A 21,268-nucleotide genomic window follows, 5' to 3' on the forward strand; every position below is an offset into this window, starting at 1 on the left:
AGTATGTCGTCCAAAATGTCACTAAAACGTCATCGTTTAGTATGTTGTTCAAATTTTGACAAAAACGTCATAGTTTAGTATGTCGTCCAAAATTTGACAAAAATGTCATAGTTTAGTATGTCGTCCAAAATAAGACAAAAATATCATAGTTTAGTATGTTGTCCAAAATAAGACAAAAATATCATAGTTTATTATATCATCCAAAATGTCACAAAAACGTCATAGTTTAGTATGTCTTCCAAAATTTGACAAAAATGTCATAGTTTAGTATGTCGTCCAAAATTTGACAAAAATGTCATGTCCAAAATTTGACAAAAAAGTCATAGTTTAGTATGTCGTCCAAAATAAGACAAAAATATCATAGTTTAGTATGTCGTCCAAAATGTCACAAAAATGTCATAGTTTAGAATGTCGTCCAAAATAAGACAAAAATATCACAGTTTAGTATGTTGTCCAAAATAAGACAAAAATATCATAGTTTAGTATGTCGTCCAAAATGTCACAAAAACATCATAGTTTAGTATGTCGTCTAAAAGTTGATAAAAACGTCATAGTTTAGTATGTCGACCAAAATTTGACAAAAATGTCATGTCCAAAATTTGACAAAAAAGTCATAGTTTAGTCTGTCGTCCAAATTATGACAAAAAAATCATAGTTTAGTATGTCGTCCAAAAAGTCACAAAAACGTCATAGTTTAGTATGTCGTCCAAATTATGACAAAAATGTCATAGTTTAGTATGTCGTCCAAACTATGACAAAAATATCATAGTTTAGTATGTCGTCCAAAATTTGACAAAAATATCATCGTTTAGTATGTCGTTCAAAATTTGACTAAATTGTCATCGTTTAGTATGTCGTCCAAAATTTGACAAAAACGTCATAGTTTAGTATGTCGTCCAAAATTTGACAAAAATGTCATGTCCAAAATTTGACAAAAAAGTCATAGTTTAGTCTGTCGTCCAAATTATGACAAAAAAATCATAGTTTAGTATGTCGTCCAAAAAGTCACAAAAACGTCATAGTTTAGTATGTCGTCCAAATTATGACAAAAATGTCATAGTTTAGTATGTCGTCCAAACTATGACAAAAACATCATAGTTTAGTATGTCGTCCAAAATTTGACAAAAATATCATCGTTTAGTATGTCGTTCAAAATTTGACAAAATTGTCATCGTTTAGTATGTCGTCCAAAATTTGACAAAAACGTCATAGTTTAGTATGTCGTCCAAATCATGACAAAAATGTCATAGTTTAGTATGTCGTCCAAAATATGACAAAAACGTCATAGTTTATTATATCGTCCAAAATGTCACTAAAACGTCCTAGTTTAGTATGTCGTACAAAATTTGACAAAAATGTCATAGTTTAGTATGTCGTCCAAAATGTGACAAAAATGTCATAGTTTAGTATGTCGTCCAAAATATGACAAAAACATCATAGTTTATTATATCGTCCAAAATATGACAAAAACGTCATAGTTTAGTATGTCATCCAAAATAGGACAAAAATGTCATGTCCAAAATTTGACATATGACTTATCAGGACTTATCTGTTGTAAACGATACAAGGAACAATTGATTAAATTGTGCGGGTGTTTCTGAGTCCCATCAATTTCCCCCGCCCACTACATTCGTAGGTCACGCGATTCAGTATCCGTACATAATGTATACATGCATAGCACACGCCTGTGCTCAACGCAAGGTAATTTTGTTTGTTAATTTGTGGGTACATCTATATTAAATGGCCACATTCTATGTTGCCGTGATTTTAGATCATCAATAACTATTTAAAAAATGTTGCATTTCTACAAAAATATGCTACATTTCTGACAATATCATATGGGGGAATGAACAGCCTTGGCGGAGGACTGCGCTCTCTGAGTGCTTTTCTAGATTAATATGTGATCAACTAGAATCTCTGAGTCCTCATGCAGTTTAATCATGTATGTTATTCAGCCACTAGGTGTCAGCAGCATTTTGACAGACAAGAACAAAAACTGAGGCAAACTCACAGACATCAATGAGTTCACCAAAATCCAGTGATACATTGAGTATTATGTAGCAACATGGAAAACAGATGAATGTGTTTGAATCAAGGAAACAGATAAAGTGAGCATCTGAAGCATTTGGAGAGCAAATAATATATTTTTTTTACTTTTTGTAGAAATTCTATAAGTTTAAAGTCCCTAGCTCTTTAAAGTTGTCACTTCTCTATACATATTCAAACTTGAAATTGATTCTGAAGACAAATAACAATGCAGAAAATCCCACCCCGTGAGCAGACAGGATTGATTCCTTATGAATTCCTCTTGAAGTCTTCCTCTGTCTTTTTTAAAACTGTCATAACTACACTGCAGTTTCAAGGTGGAAAGAGTCAGTTGTGGTGTTGACTGCTTTTTTCACTCATGATGTGTCTTCCAGCATACAAAACACATCATGTTGAGAGGGCAAAAAAATAAACAAATTTGATTTTCACTGAAGTAGGTCATTATTAAATGCCCTATCTACTCTGTTTAGGTGTTTATATGTTTTATTTTTTGTAAATTTACCTCTTTAATTACTACAAATTAAACTGTCCTAAAGATTATGAAAATGTTTTGTATAATATGCTAGCTCTGCAAAATTTTGAAGGATGTTTATACTTAATTCAATTAGATTAATTTCTATTTATACTGCACTAATTCACAACATATGTAATCTCAAGGGACTTCACATACTAAGATGAAGACCTTTTAAATCGTTTAGATGAACCCAACAAATCCATATACTTCAAGGATATGACAAAATTGTTATAATTATCTATGTCTGGTACCTGAATGCACACCAATACGAATCCACAGAGGGATCCCAGGGAGGTGCTGCAACTCAAAAGTCCCCACAAAAGCGAGGATGTCCAGGGCCATGTGGGCAATGTCCACTGCATGCCTGTTGCCGTTGCGTTTGGGCAAACCCGATGCAACCATGTATGCATCTCCTATTGTCTCAACCTGTGATACAACGAAAACATGGTTCTATGAACAACAGCACTAAAAACTATTTAAATGAAGAGCTTCGCATGGCCCTAACTTCACCATCCTACAAGCTTTAGATCAAGGCATCAAAATGTACAAGCAGGAACTTCCTTTCCACCACTTTGTATGCCTAAATTCAGACTGTCACACCTTGTAGACGTCATGGTTATCGAGAATGCTGTCAAAGTTCCTGTAGATGTCGTTGAGCATGTCGACCACCTCCATGGGGGTGCTGTAGTGGCAGAGGGTGGTGAAGCCCACAATGTCGCTGAAATAGATGGTCACCTCCTCAAACAGCTCTGGTTCAACTCTGCCTGTCTCCTTCAGAGAACGCACCACTGGGCTGAGGAGTCACAGAAAGAGTGGAAAATGTTGTGCCTCAGTTACAGTGACAAAAAATATTAATGCAGATATCAGTATGGCCCCACTTTCAGTCATGTGTAGTGCATCAGCAGATATAGTACAAACCTACCCAGGAAGCAGCATAAAGTTGAGGCGATCTGCTCTGTCCCGCTCAGCTTTGTACAAAGAGGTTCTCTCCTCCACCAGATTCTCCAGAGTCTTGGAGTACATCTGCAGACGGCGGATGAGGTTGTCCATGTACGTCTCCGTGGCTTGGTTGTGCAGGTTACTGAGTCAGAACCAAAGTGTTTTACATTACAGTCACTATATGACGTTATGAATTACTCATCAACTTTCAGAACAGTACAGATGGAAAGCATATATGACTGATTTTACATACTTCAAGGCTTCAACCCTGAGCTAAGATGTATGTATTACTGTACAAATTATTACAAGTCACCTTGAATTGATGTGTAGTTTTGACATACCTGAAAATCTTTCCCAGTGTTAACTCTATTTTCTTAAAATCCGGCCTCCGTTCTGGGTCTTCATCCCAGCAGTTCTTTATCAGCATGTATAGCTATATATACACATAAGCACACACAGACAAATAAGTGCTGTCCCACATTATTTAAAATGAATGGATCCAGGTAGCTTCACTTTGCTGCTCTATAAGCACTCAGAGTGTGTTACGGTACCAGCTGCTCAGTGTTGGGGACTCTTTTACCTCAATCTCCCGTTCTGATGCACCCTCAAAGTTGAGGTCAGGTCTGAAGACTGTCGCACTTGGATACTGCACTCTGTAGATTTTCTCTGAGGGGGCAACAATCAGTTAAACAAGTTGAGTGGGACGTAGAGTTGAGGGTGAACAGTGAGTCTGTGTGTCCACAAGTGTCACAAATTGTCTCGGTATGAAAAAGTTCATTAAAAAAAGTTGAAAAATTTTCATCATTTTATGATACTTTAGAAACAAACAGCTGATAGATTAATAATTTGGTGGTAGAAATAATCATTATTTTCAGTTTTCATGTCTGATACTCCCTGCATTAACTGCTCACACGGTTTCTGAACACCTTTCAGAGCAATGAGCAAAAATGTACTTTAAAAATTAAACTTCCAGAGGTTGTGAAGCTGCTGAGGTTTGATCCAACAATATATATATAACTCATCAGTACTTTACATTTTTATGTTCATAGGTGTTTAGTGGTTCACAGCCTCCAGATGTTGGAAACGTGGTGGCAGAACGGATTCAAAAAATAGTCGACTAAAGTATATAAACTGATTTTCCAAACGGGCTGAGATGTTCAGACGGTAGAACCTCTGATCAGGACGTTCTGTGGGTAAAATAGTTTCTTGAAATCTCCTCAGAACTTAATTTAGACTCTGGTTCCTGCAGCTTTAAGTTCTGGTAAAAACTTCCTTTAAATCAAACAAAATGTAACATAACTAACAAGTGAAGTATGAAAACAGACGAGCTGTGTTAGATTGGTCGTTTATGGAAGCACAACGGTGGCCCACCTGCAGTATTAGAGCAAAACTGTGTGTAGAACGGGGCTTGCCTCACAACAATCTCATTGGCAATGATGGCGTAGCTGTAGACGTCTCCTTTTTGAGACACCCCGTCTTTACGCAGATGCTCGGGGGCAGTCCACACATCTGAGAGGAAAATAAAGGATCGCTGATGATCTCAGTGTTTGGATAAATAATCAAGCTTAGTGTTCATAATAACTCTGTCTCACCTCTGCCTGGTCTCAGGATAGTGTGGCAGCCAAAGTCAGTGATTTTGACCACCATGCGGTTGTCGACCACGCAGTTGGTGGACTTGAGGCGCCCGTGGACCTCAATGTTACTGGAGTGGAGGTACGACATGCCCTGCAGAAGATATGTAGCAGCAGGTCGGTGAGAAGGAGAATTGATAGTTAATTTATCATCATATCCTCCCTGGTGTGCATTTCACATTCCCTTTAGGAAAATTCTGCCAAATTTGAATAAAAAATTGCTGAGGGAAATTAAATGTTGAAGGTATTTTAAAGACCTCGTGATCACATTTGGTCTTGGAACAAAATTGAAAATAGCTAAATATTAATAAAAGAGAAAAGCGCATGAGTATGTTACACACTGACATATCAAGTCATACCTTTGCTATGTCATACATGACTGATATCTTAAACTCCATGTCCATGAAGGTTTCATCTGGGTAGGAGATCCTGTCATTCAGAATGTACTGAAAAGAAAAAAAGAAGACATAAAGAAGGACATATTTCATCACTTCTATCACTAATATATAGAGTTAATGGAAGTGTGTTTGTGTGGGGCTGGGTTTGGGACACTGAGTTCACGTGTATTCATGCACACACCATCAGTGTTCTTTATTACTTATCAAATAAACGTGAGCAGCACAGAAAGGAGGCCACTGAGCTCCATCTTAAACAAACAGCTGGTGATGTGAAGGGAAAGTCAGAGCTGTGTGTGTACATGACATTTACAGTAACTTTACAGTTGTAAATTTGCTTTGCAATAAAACCCGATATCAATGAAAAATTGAAGAGCAGATGACAAATTAAAGGAAAAACCAACATGAGGTGTCTCGGTAAGGTGCTGAGCCACCATCTGCTGCCAGAACAACTTCAATGCTCCTTGGTGTTGACTATGAAGGCCACAGCGTACGATTCACACTATTTTCATCAAACCATTCAGTGACCCCCTATGGACGGGGGCATTATCATCTTATGTAATGTCCTTTTATTGTGATCTATTGTCCTTTTATTGTGATCTATTGTCCTTTTATTGTGACCTACTATCCTATGTTTTGTTGTATGTTTCATTGTTATGTTTTCTTTGTGTATTTTTTGCAATGAGCTTTTATCGTGACTTAATGTCCTATGTATCGCTCTAAGGTCTTTTTCTGTTTTTTGTTGTTTTTTTTTCTAACCTGCCTAGTGACTGTGGATGTAAATTAGCATTGTTGCTATAATCTGGCACATTTTCATCCATTGCTGTATAAATAGACGTTCATTAATGTGCACTGTTCCTATCGAATAAAGAAATAAATAAATGGTACATGTCTAAAAGAACACCTAACTGAATATTTAGAGAAGTCATATGCCTCTATTAAGGTTCTCTAAGGTTAAAATTTAATGAACATAAATGTTAAATTTCAAAAAGGTCCTATGTCACATACTTACAATTTGTTAATATGAAAATGCTATAAAGTATCTTCTCCCAAAATAAATCCGTTTCCTTTCCCCGATGTCAAACATTCAAAATTAACATACTAGTTAATGTGTTTTTGAAATTTTCTGCAAACTAACATGTCAACAAACATACAGCAAGAGTGATAAAATAAACTGATAGATAAGGAAGACTGGGAGTAGCAGGACCTCATAGAATGCAAAAAAGGAAGCAAAAGTATGAGTTGTGGTGTGTTCTTACCCTGAGGGAGCCCCTCTGACACAGCTCAAACACCCCAAAAACACCATACTCAAACTTCACCGTGCCGTAAAATTTGGTCAGGTTGTAGTAATCGATACGCAGCAGCTGGAACATGGAAACACGGCAAGAGGAGGACGTGACAGTGAGGGTTAATTAATATTGTCTTATTTTATATGTAAACGTCAATTATAAAATGCAGAGGTGTCTCACAGTGTTAAGTTCAATTCTTTGGTTCTCACTGAAGTCTCCATCTGTGTGTATCAGCTCTTTCAAGATTACAGGCTGAAAAATACAAACAGGACGCTCCATGAAAAGTTGTGACATGATCAGGTCTTTCTTTGAATTCTGTTTGCAGGTAAATACAGATTTTTGGTAGTTAGACTGTTGGTACCTTCTTGTCGTAGCGGCCTCGATGACTGAAGTACGTACTGTCCTTCCTCTTATCGTCATCAATCTGTAACATAATCACACACACTATCTGATTTCATATCCTTATCTTGACCTCCTGCAGACCTTAACCCCTGATGGTTATCTGTAATGAAACACTGCATTGTCAATAGATTTCAGTTTTAATGAATTTTAACTAATTAACATTAGAACACATTTGTTTACATGATCTTACAGTATACATATTTTTTCAGCGGATCTTTGCTGGAAGAGTTGTGTTGGTCAAGCTTTCTCTTTAAAATACCCCAAAAGTGTTTTGTTAAATTCAAGCCAGACAACAGATATTCTTCTTTAGATACTCTTGTGTGATTTTGACAGTGTGCTTTGGATCTTATCATGCTGGAATATTCCTCTTCTGAAAGTATTCTGCAGACTAGGAGTCATCTCCTCAGCTAGTATTTTGGTATACCGTATCTACGCATTCACTATGCATTCACTGGGGTAGTCGTGGTCAGGTTCACACCAAACATGCTGGACCCCATCTGAGCCCAACAAATTTATCTTGGTCTCATCTGACCAATGAATGTGCTCCCAATGTTCATTATGCTTCTTTTCATGTTCTTTAGCAAAGTTTTATTTTGCACTTCTAGGTCAAAAAGGAGCATGGTTTTTCCTTGGATGCCGTCCATAGCAGTTGACATTATGCACTGTCCTTCACACTGCGTAGGTTGTCACAGAAAGTCAGATCAGCCAAGTCTGAAGCTATTAGTGGTGCCATTTTAAGAGGACTGCCGCTGTAACTCTGATTAGAAGTACTATAGCTCGTTCTAGCTCCTCCTATAGCTCGTACATTGGGATTACTGCTACAATTGCATTTCTGATGATTTTACGTGTCCTTTATGAATCTTTGTTTAGTTGTACAATCTTTTTTTCATTTCCTCTAGCAGTTCTGTTCCATGTGGCGCTATGATTCCAAACAATTAAGGCAAATATTTAGATAAACATCACAGAGTTTCTACTTTGGGTATCTTCAATAAAGTCTCTCCAAAGTATTTGTTGTTGATTGTTCGTAAGAGAAAATACTCTACTGATCAACCTAGAGGGATTTAACTATTGAGATATAATTTTTAATAATTTAAGTCATATTGAATAGGTGGGCTGCACAGTGGGGTGGTGGTTAGCACTGTCGCCTTGCAGCTGGTTCGCGTCCTGGCCTTCGGGGGATCTTTCTGCATGGAGTTTGCAGGTTCTCCCTGTGCATCAAGGGTTTTCTCCACTTCCTCCCACAGTCCAAAAATATGCTGAGGTTAATTGATAGTTCTAAAATTGCCCGTAGGTGTGAAAGCGAGTCTGATTGTTTGTCTCTATATGTAGCCCTGCGACAGATTGGTGATTTGTCCAGTGTCCCCTGCCTTCACCCTACATCAGCTGGAATAGACTCCAGCTCCCCACGACCCTCATGAGGATTAAGTGGTGTGTAGATGATGGATGGATGGATATTGCATAGGAGTTGTTAACTTTATGGTTTCCAGTGGCAACACCTTGTTTCAAGTTTTACTACATCTGAGGCAATAGTCTTGTCTTTTATGTCTTGCTCAGCTTATCTCATTTTGCCGTGTCTCGTGTCAGTGCTTCTTTATCATTCATCAGCAGAAAAATAATCTAGAGTTACAATCTTGCTTGATGATTATCTTTACCTTCAAAGAGACCTCCCTCTCATCCAGAGGACTGATCAGGTGTGAGTCAATGTGAGACCACTTCTTCTGTATGTGACGTTCTTTCCTGTTCTGCCTAGTAGTAATCAACCACAATTACAAAAACAAAACACATGATGAATATCATTTGTGGATCAACTGTCTTGTTTTCAGAGTGTATGCAACCACTTAATAGCTTTATAAGATACACAACTGGAAGAACAGCTTTTATTCTGTCAGCTTCCTGAGCTTCAGTTAAAACCATATTTTGTTGCTCCAGGTTTAAAAATATTTTCACAATTGACTCTCTAGTCAGAATGTTTTCCCATCTTCCTGTCCACAAATGTCCCTTATTGTGTCAAAATCAGCTTATTTGATGCTAACTGGCTGCTGTTTACCTGTAGAAGATGAGAGCGATGGCCGTCACCACCACAACGCTGAGACTCAGAACAATCACAATCACATCCTGCGTATTCATGACTGAAAGCACACATGCGATGGAATTTACAACACAAAAAAACATTTAAAGCTTTACATGGAAAAAAAACCACCATAAAATCATAAATACATTTCTATTTGACCACTTTACATTTTAATGATGTTTTGCTGAGTTCAAACCTGAGATTAGGACTATGGGGGTGTATTACCGTTTGCATCTACTGGCATGTCACTGGGCAGTTGGCCATCTTCCCAAAACAGCGCAGGGTTTAGCATCTTCTCGATGGTTGCATTTTTTGATGTATCAAACACTAACAGAGTCTCATACTGGAAAGGAACAGATGCAAAATATAAAAACAACAGCTCAGCTTTTTACTGGCTGTGTTGACTGTTAAATTCACAGTAGTCTCACCTGTTTAGTGTCAACTGATGTGTAAATGATAGAGAAGTTAACATCTCTGTCACCATACTCATCAAGCACGTAGTGTCCTCCTATACCTGTTTACAGAAAGAAAACACACAGAAGAGTAAAAAGACATTTCCTGCAATTGAAATTATTACAATCTAAGTGCATATGAATTCCAAACCCAGACATCAACAGTAACAGTTGAAAATATTAGGGAATGTAATGTAGTAAGATGTTCTTTAGCTCTTTCATTCTTCTGTAGATCAACTTTTCTCATGAAATATTATTCCCCATCATATAGAGTGCACCTTAGTGAGTTTTGATTATTGCATTTACTAGCAGGGAGCACTTTGCACTCCTTCCTTGATTCCTTAAAAAAAAAAAATTAACCCCAAAGATTTGAGCTTTATCTTCAAAAAACTGCAAGACCAGCCCAGAAAACAAACAATAAGTTAGCCAGGTTGAAAACTGAGCCAGGATCCCTCATTGTTTGTTTTACGACCTGCACCTTGTCGTGTCCATGAAGGACACTGAGGCAAAATTTCAGAGATTGAAGCATCGGAGTACACAGTTACAAAAGGGTTTTCAAAACAGATAATGTTTGTATTATCAGACAGCGCTAAAATAACCATAATACAAGCATTTATGTAACAGTGTGCAAGATAATTTTAAAATTTTAATGTTATGAAAGTCATCTCAGTGCATTTGAGACTGTATTTATTGTGTGAACATATGTAAAATTTGCTCAGAGCTAATAGTTGTACCAACACAGAACAGCATGATTTTGCATAAACATATAAATATGACTATTTTCATGACCTGTGACACCCTGAGTACAACCTGTCTTGTGCTCTGATGTGTTTCTTCGTTGCCGTTAGTGATACTGATCTAACCAGTAACTGTGTTGGAATGTTGATCTAATCTGCTAGAAAATAAAAGAACTGAGCAGATGCTGCTGATTCAGGGTGTTTGATCCATTTAAAAGAGCCAAGGTGATTCAAGTTGTGTCCTCTTTACCTTCATAATGTCTCAGTCTAGTCAGCATTTATTAACTTTCAGATATACAAAACCTACCAGCAGTGCTGAAAGTTATCTTTTTTTTAAGTCACCAAAATGAAACCAGTTCTCTCTCTGTCTGCATTAATCTGCATTTTGATAAAATCACTGCAGTCCTCCTGTAGCTATACTGCAAAATCAAGCATCAGTTCTCAAGGGTACAAACATTAATCTCTGAGTTCCATGTCAAAGCTGTGTTGTCTTTAAGGTTGGCAACCTCAGTCCCTTGGTGTTGACCGCAAGAAACTGCAAAAACTGAAAGGATCGTCAGATTTACCCATTTCTGATGAGTTCCATCAGGAAAATTAACCAAATCTAAGCTTAAAATTGTAATATTTCAACAGAATTACTGTATTCTACATGTCTCATTTAAATATTCTTGCAAAATAAAGCATTTCGCTACCCAGATTCTGGTGATTACAACACTGCACTAAAGATATTTTTGAGTTCTTGCTGCTTCTAGCCACAATTGTGCTGTTTTGATAGAGGTGCAGGACTTTATATTACAGTGAGAAATGAGCCCACAGTGCAGAAAAAATGTGACAGGAGCAAAAAAAACACCAAGAAACCATTAAGAGTTCCAAAGATTAAGACTGTTTCCCCTTGTGTTGTTAACCTTGAGTTATCACTGAATATACACACCATCAAAAGAGGTGTTTCCAAATGGGTTGTAACTCAGAGGCACATCATTGGATCGCATGTTTTGTCGCTTGTTGAGCATCCTCTCTCTGAGCACTTTGCCGAACAGCAGAGTTCCATCATAATATCCAGCCACATAGTCATTTATCTGCAAATTAGATTGAAAGACAAAGAAAACTTTAATTCTGTGTTAAAACATGTATGGTCTTATTTAAGTGTTTGAGCTGCGGCTCACCGTGTCGTTGAATGTAGAATTTGATCCATAGTCGTCGTTTCTCTTTGGCAAAGTCACCACTAAGACATTATCCATACTTGCAGGGGATGTTGTGTTTTTATAATACTCAGGACTAGACAAGGGTAAAAGAGGTCACAGGTAATGTTCTCACTTCTACACAATGAAAATGTCACGCATCATGTTTCATCTTTAAGTCGGATTTCTTGATTGCCACTGCATAGATGATCTGTGCTCTATGAGAAAAATGGAAAAATCCTGGCCAAGCTTACTTGTAAACATCAAGGAGAATAAACAGGATGTCTTTGTCAATCTGGCCAGCCTTCGCCTTGATTGAAACAATGTCATCAGTGTTCCCACATAGGATGAAAACTGAAAGAAATACATCAGTTTCACAGTAAATGTATATTTATCACGATTGTTTTTCCAGCGGTTGCAGTATTTCAGTTCCAGTGTATACATTTTAAGACTGGCATAGAATAACTGTGAGTGCTAGAGTTAGCATGTAGTGTTCAGCAGTGACAAAAAATGTAGGAATTTTTGTTGATATTTCACAAAAAAAAGAAAAGTTATTATTTTGATGAAGTATTTTGTCCCAACCTCAGTTGGATTTACACCCATTTGGAACAGGGCTACAATAGGGGGTACTATAAGAATGGTAGAGTAAACAATATATAGAAGTACAGCATTTTTAACGCAAACTTAAAAGTCTCCTTCTGAGAACATGTGAGCTTTACATTAATCTGCTATGTTTCATCCTTTAAGCCAGTGTCCTCCGAGAGTTGTGTCAGGAAGGGCATCCAACTTACAGCCTCTGCCAAAACAAATATACGAATCAGTCCTACGACTTCCATATCGGATCAGTCGAGACCCGGGTTATAACCATCACTGGTTCATTGGTTCATCAACAACAACCATCATTGGTGCTGTTGACCCACAGCTTGCTGGCAGAAGTTGGGCTACAACTGGTCAAAGAAAGGGAGGAAGAAGGCGTGTTCGTAGGCAGAGACAGAAGAGGAAAGTCAAGAGTCTAGGACTGAGAGTAGAATACTTTGAATGTTGGGACTATGACAGGAAAAGAGTTGGTTGAAATGATGCAGAGGAGGAAGGTGGATATAATGTATGTTCATGAGACCAGGTGGAAAGGTAGCAAGGCTAGAAGTTTAGGAGCAGGGTTCAAGCTGTTTTATCATGGCATGGACAGGAAGAGAAATGGTGTAGGAGCTATCTTGAAGGAGGAGTTTGTTAGGACTATTCTGGAGGAATAAAGAGTGTCAGATAGAGCGATGAGTCTGAAGTTAGAAACTGAAGGTGTGATGTCCAGTGTTGTTAATGGTTATGCCCCACAGGTAGGATGCGAGCAAGAAGTGAAAGGGAAATTCTGGAGGGAGTTTGATGAAGTGATGCAGAGTATCCCTAGAAGTGAGAAAGTGGTGATTGGTTCAGACTTCAATGGACATGTTGTTGCAGGCAGCAGAGGTGATGAGGAAGTGATGATCAGGTTTGGTATCCAGGATAGGATTGCAGAAGCACAGATGGTGGCAGACTTTGTAAAATCATGGAAATGGCTGTAGTGAATACTTTCTTCTAGAAGAGGCAGCACACAGGTAGACTACATTTTGTACAGAAGTTGTAGATAGGTGCTACAGGTTGAGACATGGCATCGCCAACATCAGTAGGATGCATACTCTGGAGTCTCAGAACATCATTGAGTAATTTCTGAAGTACCTCAAACTGGAAAGTTGGGGCCTGACCACACAGCTGACACTGCCATCCCCAGATGCATGGCTGAAAGCACTTGTGTTTCTGCTTTAGCAATAAACTGTGAAGACTCAAACACACTCAAGAAAATACTCACTGTTGCTATGCCTTTCCTCATTCTGAAGCTGCTTAATCAGATCCTCCTCTGAATGCAGCATCTCTCTGTCCATCGCTGAGGCGAAGTTTTCAGAGCCTGCATCCAGTGCGTTGATGTACCTGTGGCAAAAGAAAGGCAATCAGACAAAAAGGTGACACATAAAAGAGCACAGAATGCAGTTACAGAGGTTACTTAAGTACACTGTTGCTTGTGCTGGCTCACCAGAAGCAGTCCTCAGTGTAATTGACAGCCTTCTTGTAGACAAAGGTTCTCTGCCAGGGGCTCTTAAATGGCAGCGTTTCATTCATAAAGTTGAGGAAAAAATCTGAGATCTTCCGCGCCGGAGGCAGAAGTCGGGTTAGTTTGGGCTTGTAGTCACAGGAGAGGCCGAAGCTCCCAGCAGAGATGATGGGAATGCTCAGGATCAAGCCAATTTCTTCACTGAGGAAGATAACAGCAAGTGACGATGCAAAAGTCAGGAAGCTGCTAGCGCTAATGCTGTTATATTTTGTTAAAGAGAAACAAAGCCATACTTACTCTACTAAATTATAGGTGGCGAAAGTGCAGGATGGCCCCAGCATGACACATCCAACTTCACCTTTATTCTGCAGAAAGTTACAGAACATGCAGGAACAATATCATCACACAGCATGGTTCTGTGTGTGAAATAATGACACCACCACTGCCAAGGCTCGGGTGCGTTTAGAGCTGGTACAGAAACTTGATTTTTTAGAGTCAGCATTCAGTTCATTCATGCAGTTATGTGCCAAATAAGAACTGCTGTTTACATTTCTCCTGAAACTTTTCTCTAATTCTACTTTGGGAAGTGATTTTTGACATTCTCCGCTTTACATTTTGTCACTCCATTTGTAAACTTGCCTGAACTTGTCACTCCCCATTTTGGCGGAGGAAGCAGGAGCAGTAGCAGAGTTTGTTCTACTGAGGCAACACAAGAGTTGTTCCTGCAAAAACATGCACCATCCTGTGTTTGTATCACATTGTGGTGTATTTAGACTTCTGTTTGATGTGAAATTTGTATCTTGGCACTCCACTTCAACACCTGCAACCACTGGAGTGATGATATTGTTTGTGGAAAACAGTCAGCAGAGACAAAACCCAATTATTAACCGTGAATAAACTTGACTTTTACTGTGGGTGTTTTACATAGTTGGCTTCATCCTTTGTACCCTTTGTCCTGCAAATAGTTGACTAAATGCGCTATGGTAATTTCAAATTTAGGTGTACCATCCTGTCATGGAACAATGGATAAAGTGCCAATAAAAATCAATTACTGTCCTTGAAAGATTGCTCCTTTCATTGCTTTTAAACAGTGAATTATGCTGTTTTTAATTTGCCTTGTTTCTGGACAAGAATTTAGAAGAAAAACAAGACTCAGACAGATTTCCACAAATTAATGTCAATTGTATAAAAATATAAAACATAACACAAGCTGTTGCAGAAGCTGCATAAGTTGACCCTTCAGGTCAGTATTTAGTAGATGCCACAATTACAGCTTTGAACCTGTGTGAATAGGTCTTAATCACCTGGACACTGCAATTTTACTCCATTCTTCTTTGCAAAATTGCTCAAACTCTATCATTTTACACTGGGATTATGAATGAACAGCTCTTTTCATGTCCAGTCACAAATTTTCAAGTAGATTGAAGCCTGGGCTCTGACTCCAGAGCAACCACCCTGTCGTCTTTAAACCATTTCTATGTCGCTTCGGCTGTATGATTCAGGTCATTGTCTTGCTGGAAAAAAAGTCTCCTCCCAAGTCGCAGTTTTTTGCAGACTGCATCAGGTTGCCCTCCAGGATTTTCCTATACTTTGCTGCATATTTTTTTTTCAGTTTACCCTCTACCCTTGCAAACCTTCAGGGCCTGCTGCAGAGAAACATCCTCACATCATGATGCTGCCACCACCATGCTAAGTGGTTGGGATGGTGTGTTTGTAACGATGTGTAGTGTTTGGTGGCCGTCAAACATAGCGTCTACTCTGATTGGCTGAATTTTGGTCTCATTAGACCAAAGAACCTTCTTCCAGTTAACTAGAGCTCTCATGAACTCTCATCAAAATACAATATGAGTTGTTTTTTGACAGCGGCTTTCTCTTTGTCACTCTATTATAAAGCTTTGATTGGCAAAGAACCTGGGCAGCAGTTGTTGTATGCACAGTCTCTCAAATCTCAGTTGCTGAAACCTGTAATTCCTTTGACACCAGGGGAGTCATAGCTGTCTTGGTGGCCTCCCGCACAGGTATTTTTCTTGCACAGCCACTCAGTTTTTGTCGATATCCTTCTCTAGGCAGATTTAAACATGTCCCATATTCCTTACATTTCTCAATGATGGATTTAACTGTACTCTAAGGGATACTCACTTTGGCATCAGTCGTTTCAAAGTCTAATTATACTAAACACAATTCACTGCTGAAAAAGTTATAATAGGGAAAAACTTTGAAGGGGGGTGAATACTTTTTATAGACACTGTATGTAACTGCACCAGCCCAAAGGTAATAGAGGGATAATGAATTCAGATCACAAAAGGGGAACTTGTTATTGCTATATAACTGGCAACAGAATCACAGACGCTATTTACAATACCTGAAACAGCTTTACATTAAGAATGTAGAAATAACAGAGGAGACAATGTTCCTAGAGTCATTTCTAAACATTTCAGTATCTTTCATTTGAAACATTTTTACTTCAACAGCCTTCATTAATTTCACCCTAATGTGTGCACTTAAAGAAACACGTCATTGTCCTTTGTTTATGTATTGGACTGTACTTACATATAGCTTCTTAAGGATATCCACACCTTCACAGCTGCTGCTCCCACAGCCCTGCCGGTTGTAGAAAGTGGTGTTGAACCCGTTGTAGTTAGCCGTGAGAGTGAAGTCTAAACCTTGAGTGATGGAAAAATGATAAGAGCGATTAATATTTAAAAAACTATTAAAAATCATATTAGGTTGTTAAGATAAGATTACACCAACCTTATCACCCAGTGACGACAAATTTGATTTAGAGTCCTCCCACAGACAATGTCAATAAGTTCATTGACGTCAGCGGCAAGAAAAATACTAAATATTACAATGAGATTTATGAGATACTCGGGGGGCTAGCAATAAAACGGGAGTCCCCAAATTACCTAAAGGTACAGTGTATGGCTGGATGACTGGATGAACTGCTAAAGTTTCAACACAAACTTTCACCAGCGAGATTCTTCTGATAATAAATCAACCATTTTGTAAGAAAAAATGGCCGTAGATAACAAGTTCACATCAGTTTCAAGTCAGGAGAGGAATTAGTCAGAGAGCTAGCCGTTGCAATCTCAAGCATGCCAACCATCCCTACATCGAAGAATCTCAAAGTTTGTTCAGAGCGGACTTTTCAATGTCAAGAGGCATTTAGTTGCAAAGTCATTTAAGACCAATAAATATTCTTACATCAGATACTTGTACACGTGTTTAATACACTCACCGGCCACTTAATTAGACATACCTGTGCTGGGGCGGAGTCTAGGGGTGACCTGGTGGTGACATCCAGTAACCACTGTTTATTCTTCTTTTCTCTATGACCCTTGTTCTCATATAGATGTATTTTAACAGCATCAACCATCACCCATTTAAGCACATCCAGTGACAGTTCTGACCAACCAGACACCATTTATGAGAATTTCGTAGTGATTCAAAGACTTCGTATGACTTTCATTTGACTTACTTATTGGATATCATTTAAATAAAAAACGATCTCATGAGCATCATCAACAATTAAATAGTTATTGAGATTACATAAAACAGCATATTATACTGTATATGGCTTCTTAAAAAACTTCTACATGGTAGTTCTTGTCTGCACAAGCAAGTAATGGGAGAGAGTGAAGAAATCTGCATTTTTGTAGGTGAAATAGTGTTTAATCCTTCTGCTGTCTTCATTTACGGACACAAAAAATATCATTTCCTTGTCTGAAAAAAATGCAATAATTCAGAAAAAAAATCCCCCAAATTTCTGAAAATTTGCAAAACCTTCAGGAAGAAAATTCCAGTAATTCCTTTAAAATTTCCCTTAAAATTTCCCTTTTTTATTAAAAAAAAAATCCTCCAAATTTGCCAAGTAAATTCTTGTAAATATTTTTTTAAAAAATGAGTAAAAATCTTCCAAAAAATCCTGAAAATATCTAAAATGATTGCATATATATCACTAAAACTTGTGATATTTTCTTTAATAACATTCAGAAAAAAATCAAGCAAAATCCAGCGAATTTCGCTGGATTTTGGTTTATTTTTTTCTGAATGTTATTAAAGAAAAATTTTTTTAGATTTTTTTGTCCACCAAAAAAAGTTCAAAAATTTCCCAAAAATGTTGAAAATGTGGACATCTGAAGTTTCACTGTAAAACTATTTTTTTCCCCACATTTTCAAACTTTAAAACGGGTCAATCTGACCCGCATGACGACATGAGGGTTAATGTACAGCAGTCCAATGCACCATCACCTACTATAACTTCAATAATAAACAAAGTGTTTAAGCATAACCTTTTTGACAACAACAACACAAAAATATGTAGAAGCTTTCTTGAAGTAGAATTCATGGTAGAACTGTGGTATTAGATTTAATTAGATTTTACATTTGCACCAAATGAAGTCGTCAGTGTTTTAATAATACAATGTCCAAATTAGATGACAGGACAACAGGACTTCTGTGTGAATCAAATTCATTTCTCTCCAATCCAAATGTTTCCAGTTTTAAATATTTTATTTAGCAAAGTGGCAAAGTTAAGTCATGGCTTCAAAGACGGCGTAGAATATATCGTTTAGGTTCCTGTCATGGCTACTTGAGTGAAGACAACATGTGACAGATAACATGTTTCAAGACTGGTTTATTTGTTAAATGAAGAAAAAATTATGTTGTAGAAAAATGGATTTAATCAGTATCTGGTACTATATTTAAAAGGATATTCAACACTATGCCTCTGCACAGCTCCTTATTCAAAATATTCTAGAAAGACCTAGACACGCCCTTGACACAACTGATGCATGTCTCTAAGTGTAAATATAAGCCACTTCTAAAATCTTTGGACGAATCAAATTAATCTGTTAAGAAATGTTGTTTTCATTTCTCCATTTTAAGTTTAATCCAGCAAAAAAAAAAGAAGGAGAGAGAATTTTCAATTGGTCCGGAATCTAAAAGGGACTGAATCCTCATTAAATAACTTAAAATATTTTGTCCAGTTTTTGACTTTTAGATTACATTGCGAGTCTTTTTCCTCCTCAACCTTCTGTCATTTCATTCACACAACAGCGGTACAATGAAATCTCAACAGCTCACAGGATGTACAACTAGCTACTGCATTCACTACCAGCCATCTTGAATTTGTAGGTATCTGTATAATGGTGTGCACTGGAACTGCTACTATTTCAATTCCAGCTTGACTGATAACATTTACACACCTGAAAGGGTAATTGTTTTTAAGTTTTGGTCATGTTTTTGGGATTTTTTTCCATTTTCATTGCCTTCTGTAAAGCATTTTGTTGGTGTCAGATTGTTATTATCTGTGGCCTGTCCATACCTTCTTTAATGTTCTCCTGTTTATCCTGTTCAATTGCACGTTCCACAGCCGCCTGCACAAGACTAAGACTCCATGCGTAAGTGGTGTCTTCCAGCAGTACAACGTTCATGGTGTAGGTACGGTTGGATGACAAACAGTCATCCAGCATCTGGTTGCCGACCACCACCACTACCAGCACTCCCAGGTAATGTAAAGTGTGTAAGCTGTACATCTCGACTCTTGAGACTTGACTTTTTCTCTCAGAATTCTTCTCCACAGATTCTACATGTCCATAAATAAACTGAAATCTGAAAGCACGTTTTCACATATTCCACCAAAACAGATCCTCTCCACTGAAGTCCAGCAAGAGAAACAGGCAGGGCTCTTCAGTAACGCGGCAGAAATCACAGCGTCACTTTATTCGTTGTCCAGCAGTCAGAGAAGAGAAGAAGAAAATCCTTTGCGTAAGATCTGGATCCCCAAACAGTTTTGGTAAATACAAAAGAAATTCTGAGTTGAAAAGAAAAACAGGAGTTGTCACGCCACTCGTTCCTTTCAGGAAAGCCTCAGAGCAATAATCGTCCACTTTGGTACAGGCGGGTGCACCTGTCTTCCATGCGTTAATGAACAACTGTTAAGTGACAGCACGACTCAGAGGGCAGGGCAGGGCAGGAAAGGCTCCCACACTCCATCTGAGCTGACACCTCACTGAAAAACTGACCGAGATCATAATTTTCTCTGGTTGTAAACATGAAGTTTAGGCCTGCCTCCATATTATTGTCTGAATAACTGCAATGATGATTCCCATGGTCTAATGTAAATGTAAGAGTAAAACAGGATCTTCACTGGATGTTCATTTAACAGTAACGCATGAAACCTTGTCATGAATAGAAGATCAGAAAAAAATACATATACACAGTGGAAACTCAACTTTGTTTTTTGATCTAACACAGTCTTTCTTCATGTAGAGGCGGGGGATGAGAGCTTGCACGATGAGGGACTCAAAGGTCACAGGAGGCCATAAAATTGAAGGCTTGTGTGGTGCTAATAAATATTGTCTGCTATAAAAGCAGGGTGGATTAAGCCTATAAAAGTCTTGTCCAAACGGCTCGTAAACCAGTGTCACCTCATTTTGGAAAAAGCAGTTACAAGCCCCATAACTGAATTTCACGTGCCTGTGAAATGCCCTCCAAGGACAGTATAATCTGTATTCATGAACCAAAGCTTTAACACATCATTAATGTGCTCACATCCATGCAAATAATGACACTACTACCTGATCAAGTCCATCGTCCAACTATTGCAACTGTTACATAAGCATCCAGTTTATTAAAGCTACATTAAAGTCATTTCTGATTAAAGGGTCTGACAGTAGGATTCCATATATGCCTTACTGTCAACCAACTGTCAACAATGAACTGATCTCTCAAACAACAATTGTCTGTGTATTTTAAAAAAACTCAAAGAGTAAGTGTGGTGGATAATAAAACGCATCTTATCTTATGTATCTTAACAAGATCTGAAGGTGCGCAAGGTCATATTTATAATAATTAATACGTATTAGCTGTTGCTCAAATGCTGGTAGGTATAATCGGTCAAGGCAACTTTCAGGTACTGGCATGAACATTGACAGTAACAGTCCGATAATCAGCCTTTACGGTATTTTGTTTCCATTGAGGTGGAAGATCAAGCAGCTCTGACTGCAACATTAACTCAAAGCACAAAAAAACAAACAGTAGCTACTGGATGTAACTCCAGTTCTTGGAGCGTCCTTTATCATCCATTAAATCAGCCAGTGTCAAGAACCACGCAGCAGTCTTTTAGCCCAGAAGAACCTACCTTGGATTATCTTTTTCAACCCCAAGAATGGCCCTGAAAGATATTCTACAAGGTTGGTTCTTGTGGTTGGAACAGGATGCAAGAAAACAGCGTGAGAGTTCATGCAGCACAAATATCAAACATGGTCTTCTATCTGTACCGTGAAATGGAAGAGTAGAATGTAATGAATGAATGTGCTTCTTTGTTGGAGGATGGAGAAAGCGGAAGCTGGCGCTGCTCTGCTGGTGACATGGAGGAGGGTTTCTGCTGCATGATGTGTGCTCGAAAAACAGTGGAAATGCTCGTGGACCCCAGAGCAACGGGAGATCACAGCTCTGTGGCCATTGATGGGTACAGCATCGAGCAGGTCAGGTCATACAAATACGTGAACATCGACAATGACTTAAGCTG

General features: G+C 38.2%; 1 protein-coding gene across 1 annotated transcript; it reads right to left on the minus strand.

Annotated features, from left to right (window-relative positions):
* Positions 1-2,794: 2,794 nt before the first annotated feature.
* Positions 2,795-19,936, minus strand: gucy2ca (guanylate cyclase 2Ca). Its single transcript, XM_023274401.3, has 23 exons — positions 19,061-19,936; positions 16,285-16,397; positions 14,032-14,099; positions 13,717-13,935; positions 13,495-13,613; positions 11,909-12,008; positions 11,640-11,751; positions 11,408-11,552; positions 9,716-9,801; positions 9,513-9,630; positions 9,264-9,345; positions 8,869-8,962; positions 7,176-7,238; positions 6,995-7,066; positions 6,785-6,889; positions 5,490-5,576; positions 5,092-5,224; positions 4,871-5,008; positions 4,080-4,165; positions 3,841-3,932; positions 3,483-3,641; positions 3,161-3,353; positions 2,795-2,986 (listed from the first exon to the last, which is right to left on the minus strand). Exons 1-23 carry the CDS (start codon positions 19,269-19,271, stop codon positions 2,795-2,797), a joined length of 2,787 nt encoding a protein of 928 aa, XP_023130169.2. The 5' UTR covers positions 19,272-19,936.
* Between the last annotated feature and the right edge of the window lie 1,332 nt (positions 19,937-21,268).

The sequence above is a fragment of the Amphiprion ocellaris genome, chromosome 19 (assembly GCF_022539595.1).
Source record: "Amphiprion ocellaris isolate individual 3 ecotype Okinawa chromosome 19, ASM2253959v1, whole genome shotgun sequence".
Lineage (NCBI taxonomy): Eukaryota > Metazoa > Chordata > Actinopteri > Pomacentridae > Amphiprion > Amphiprion ocellaris.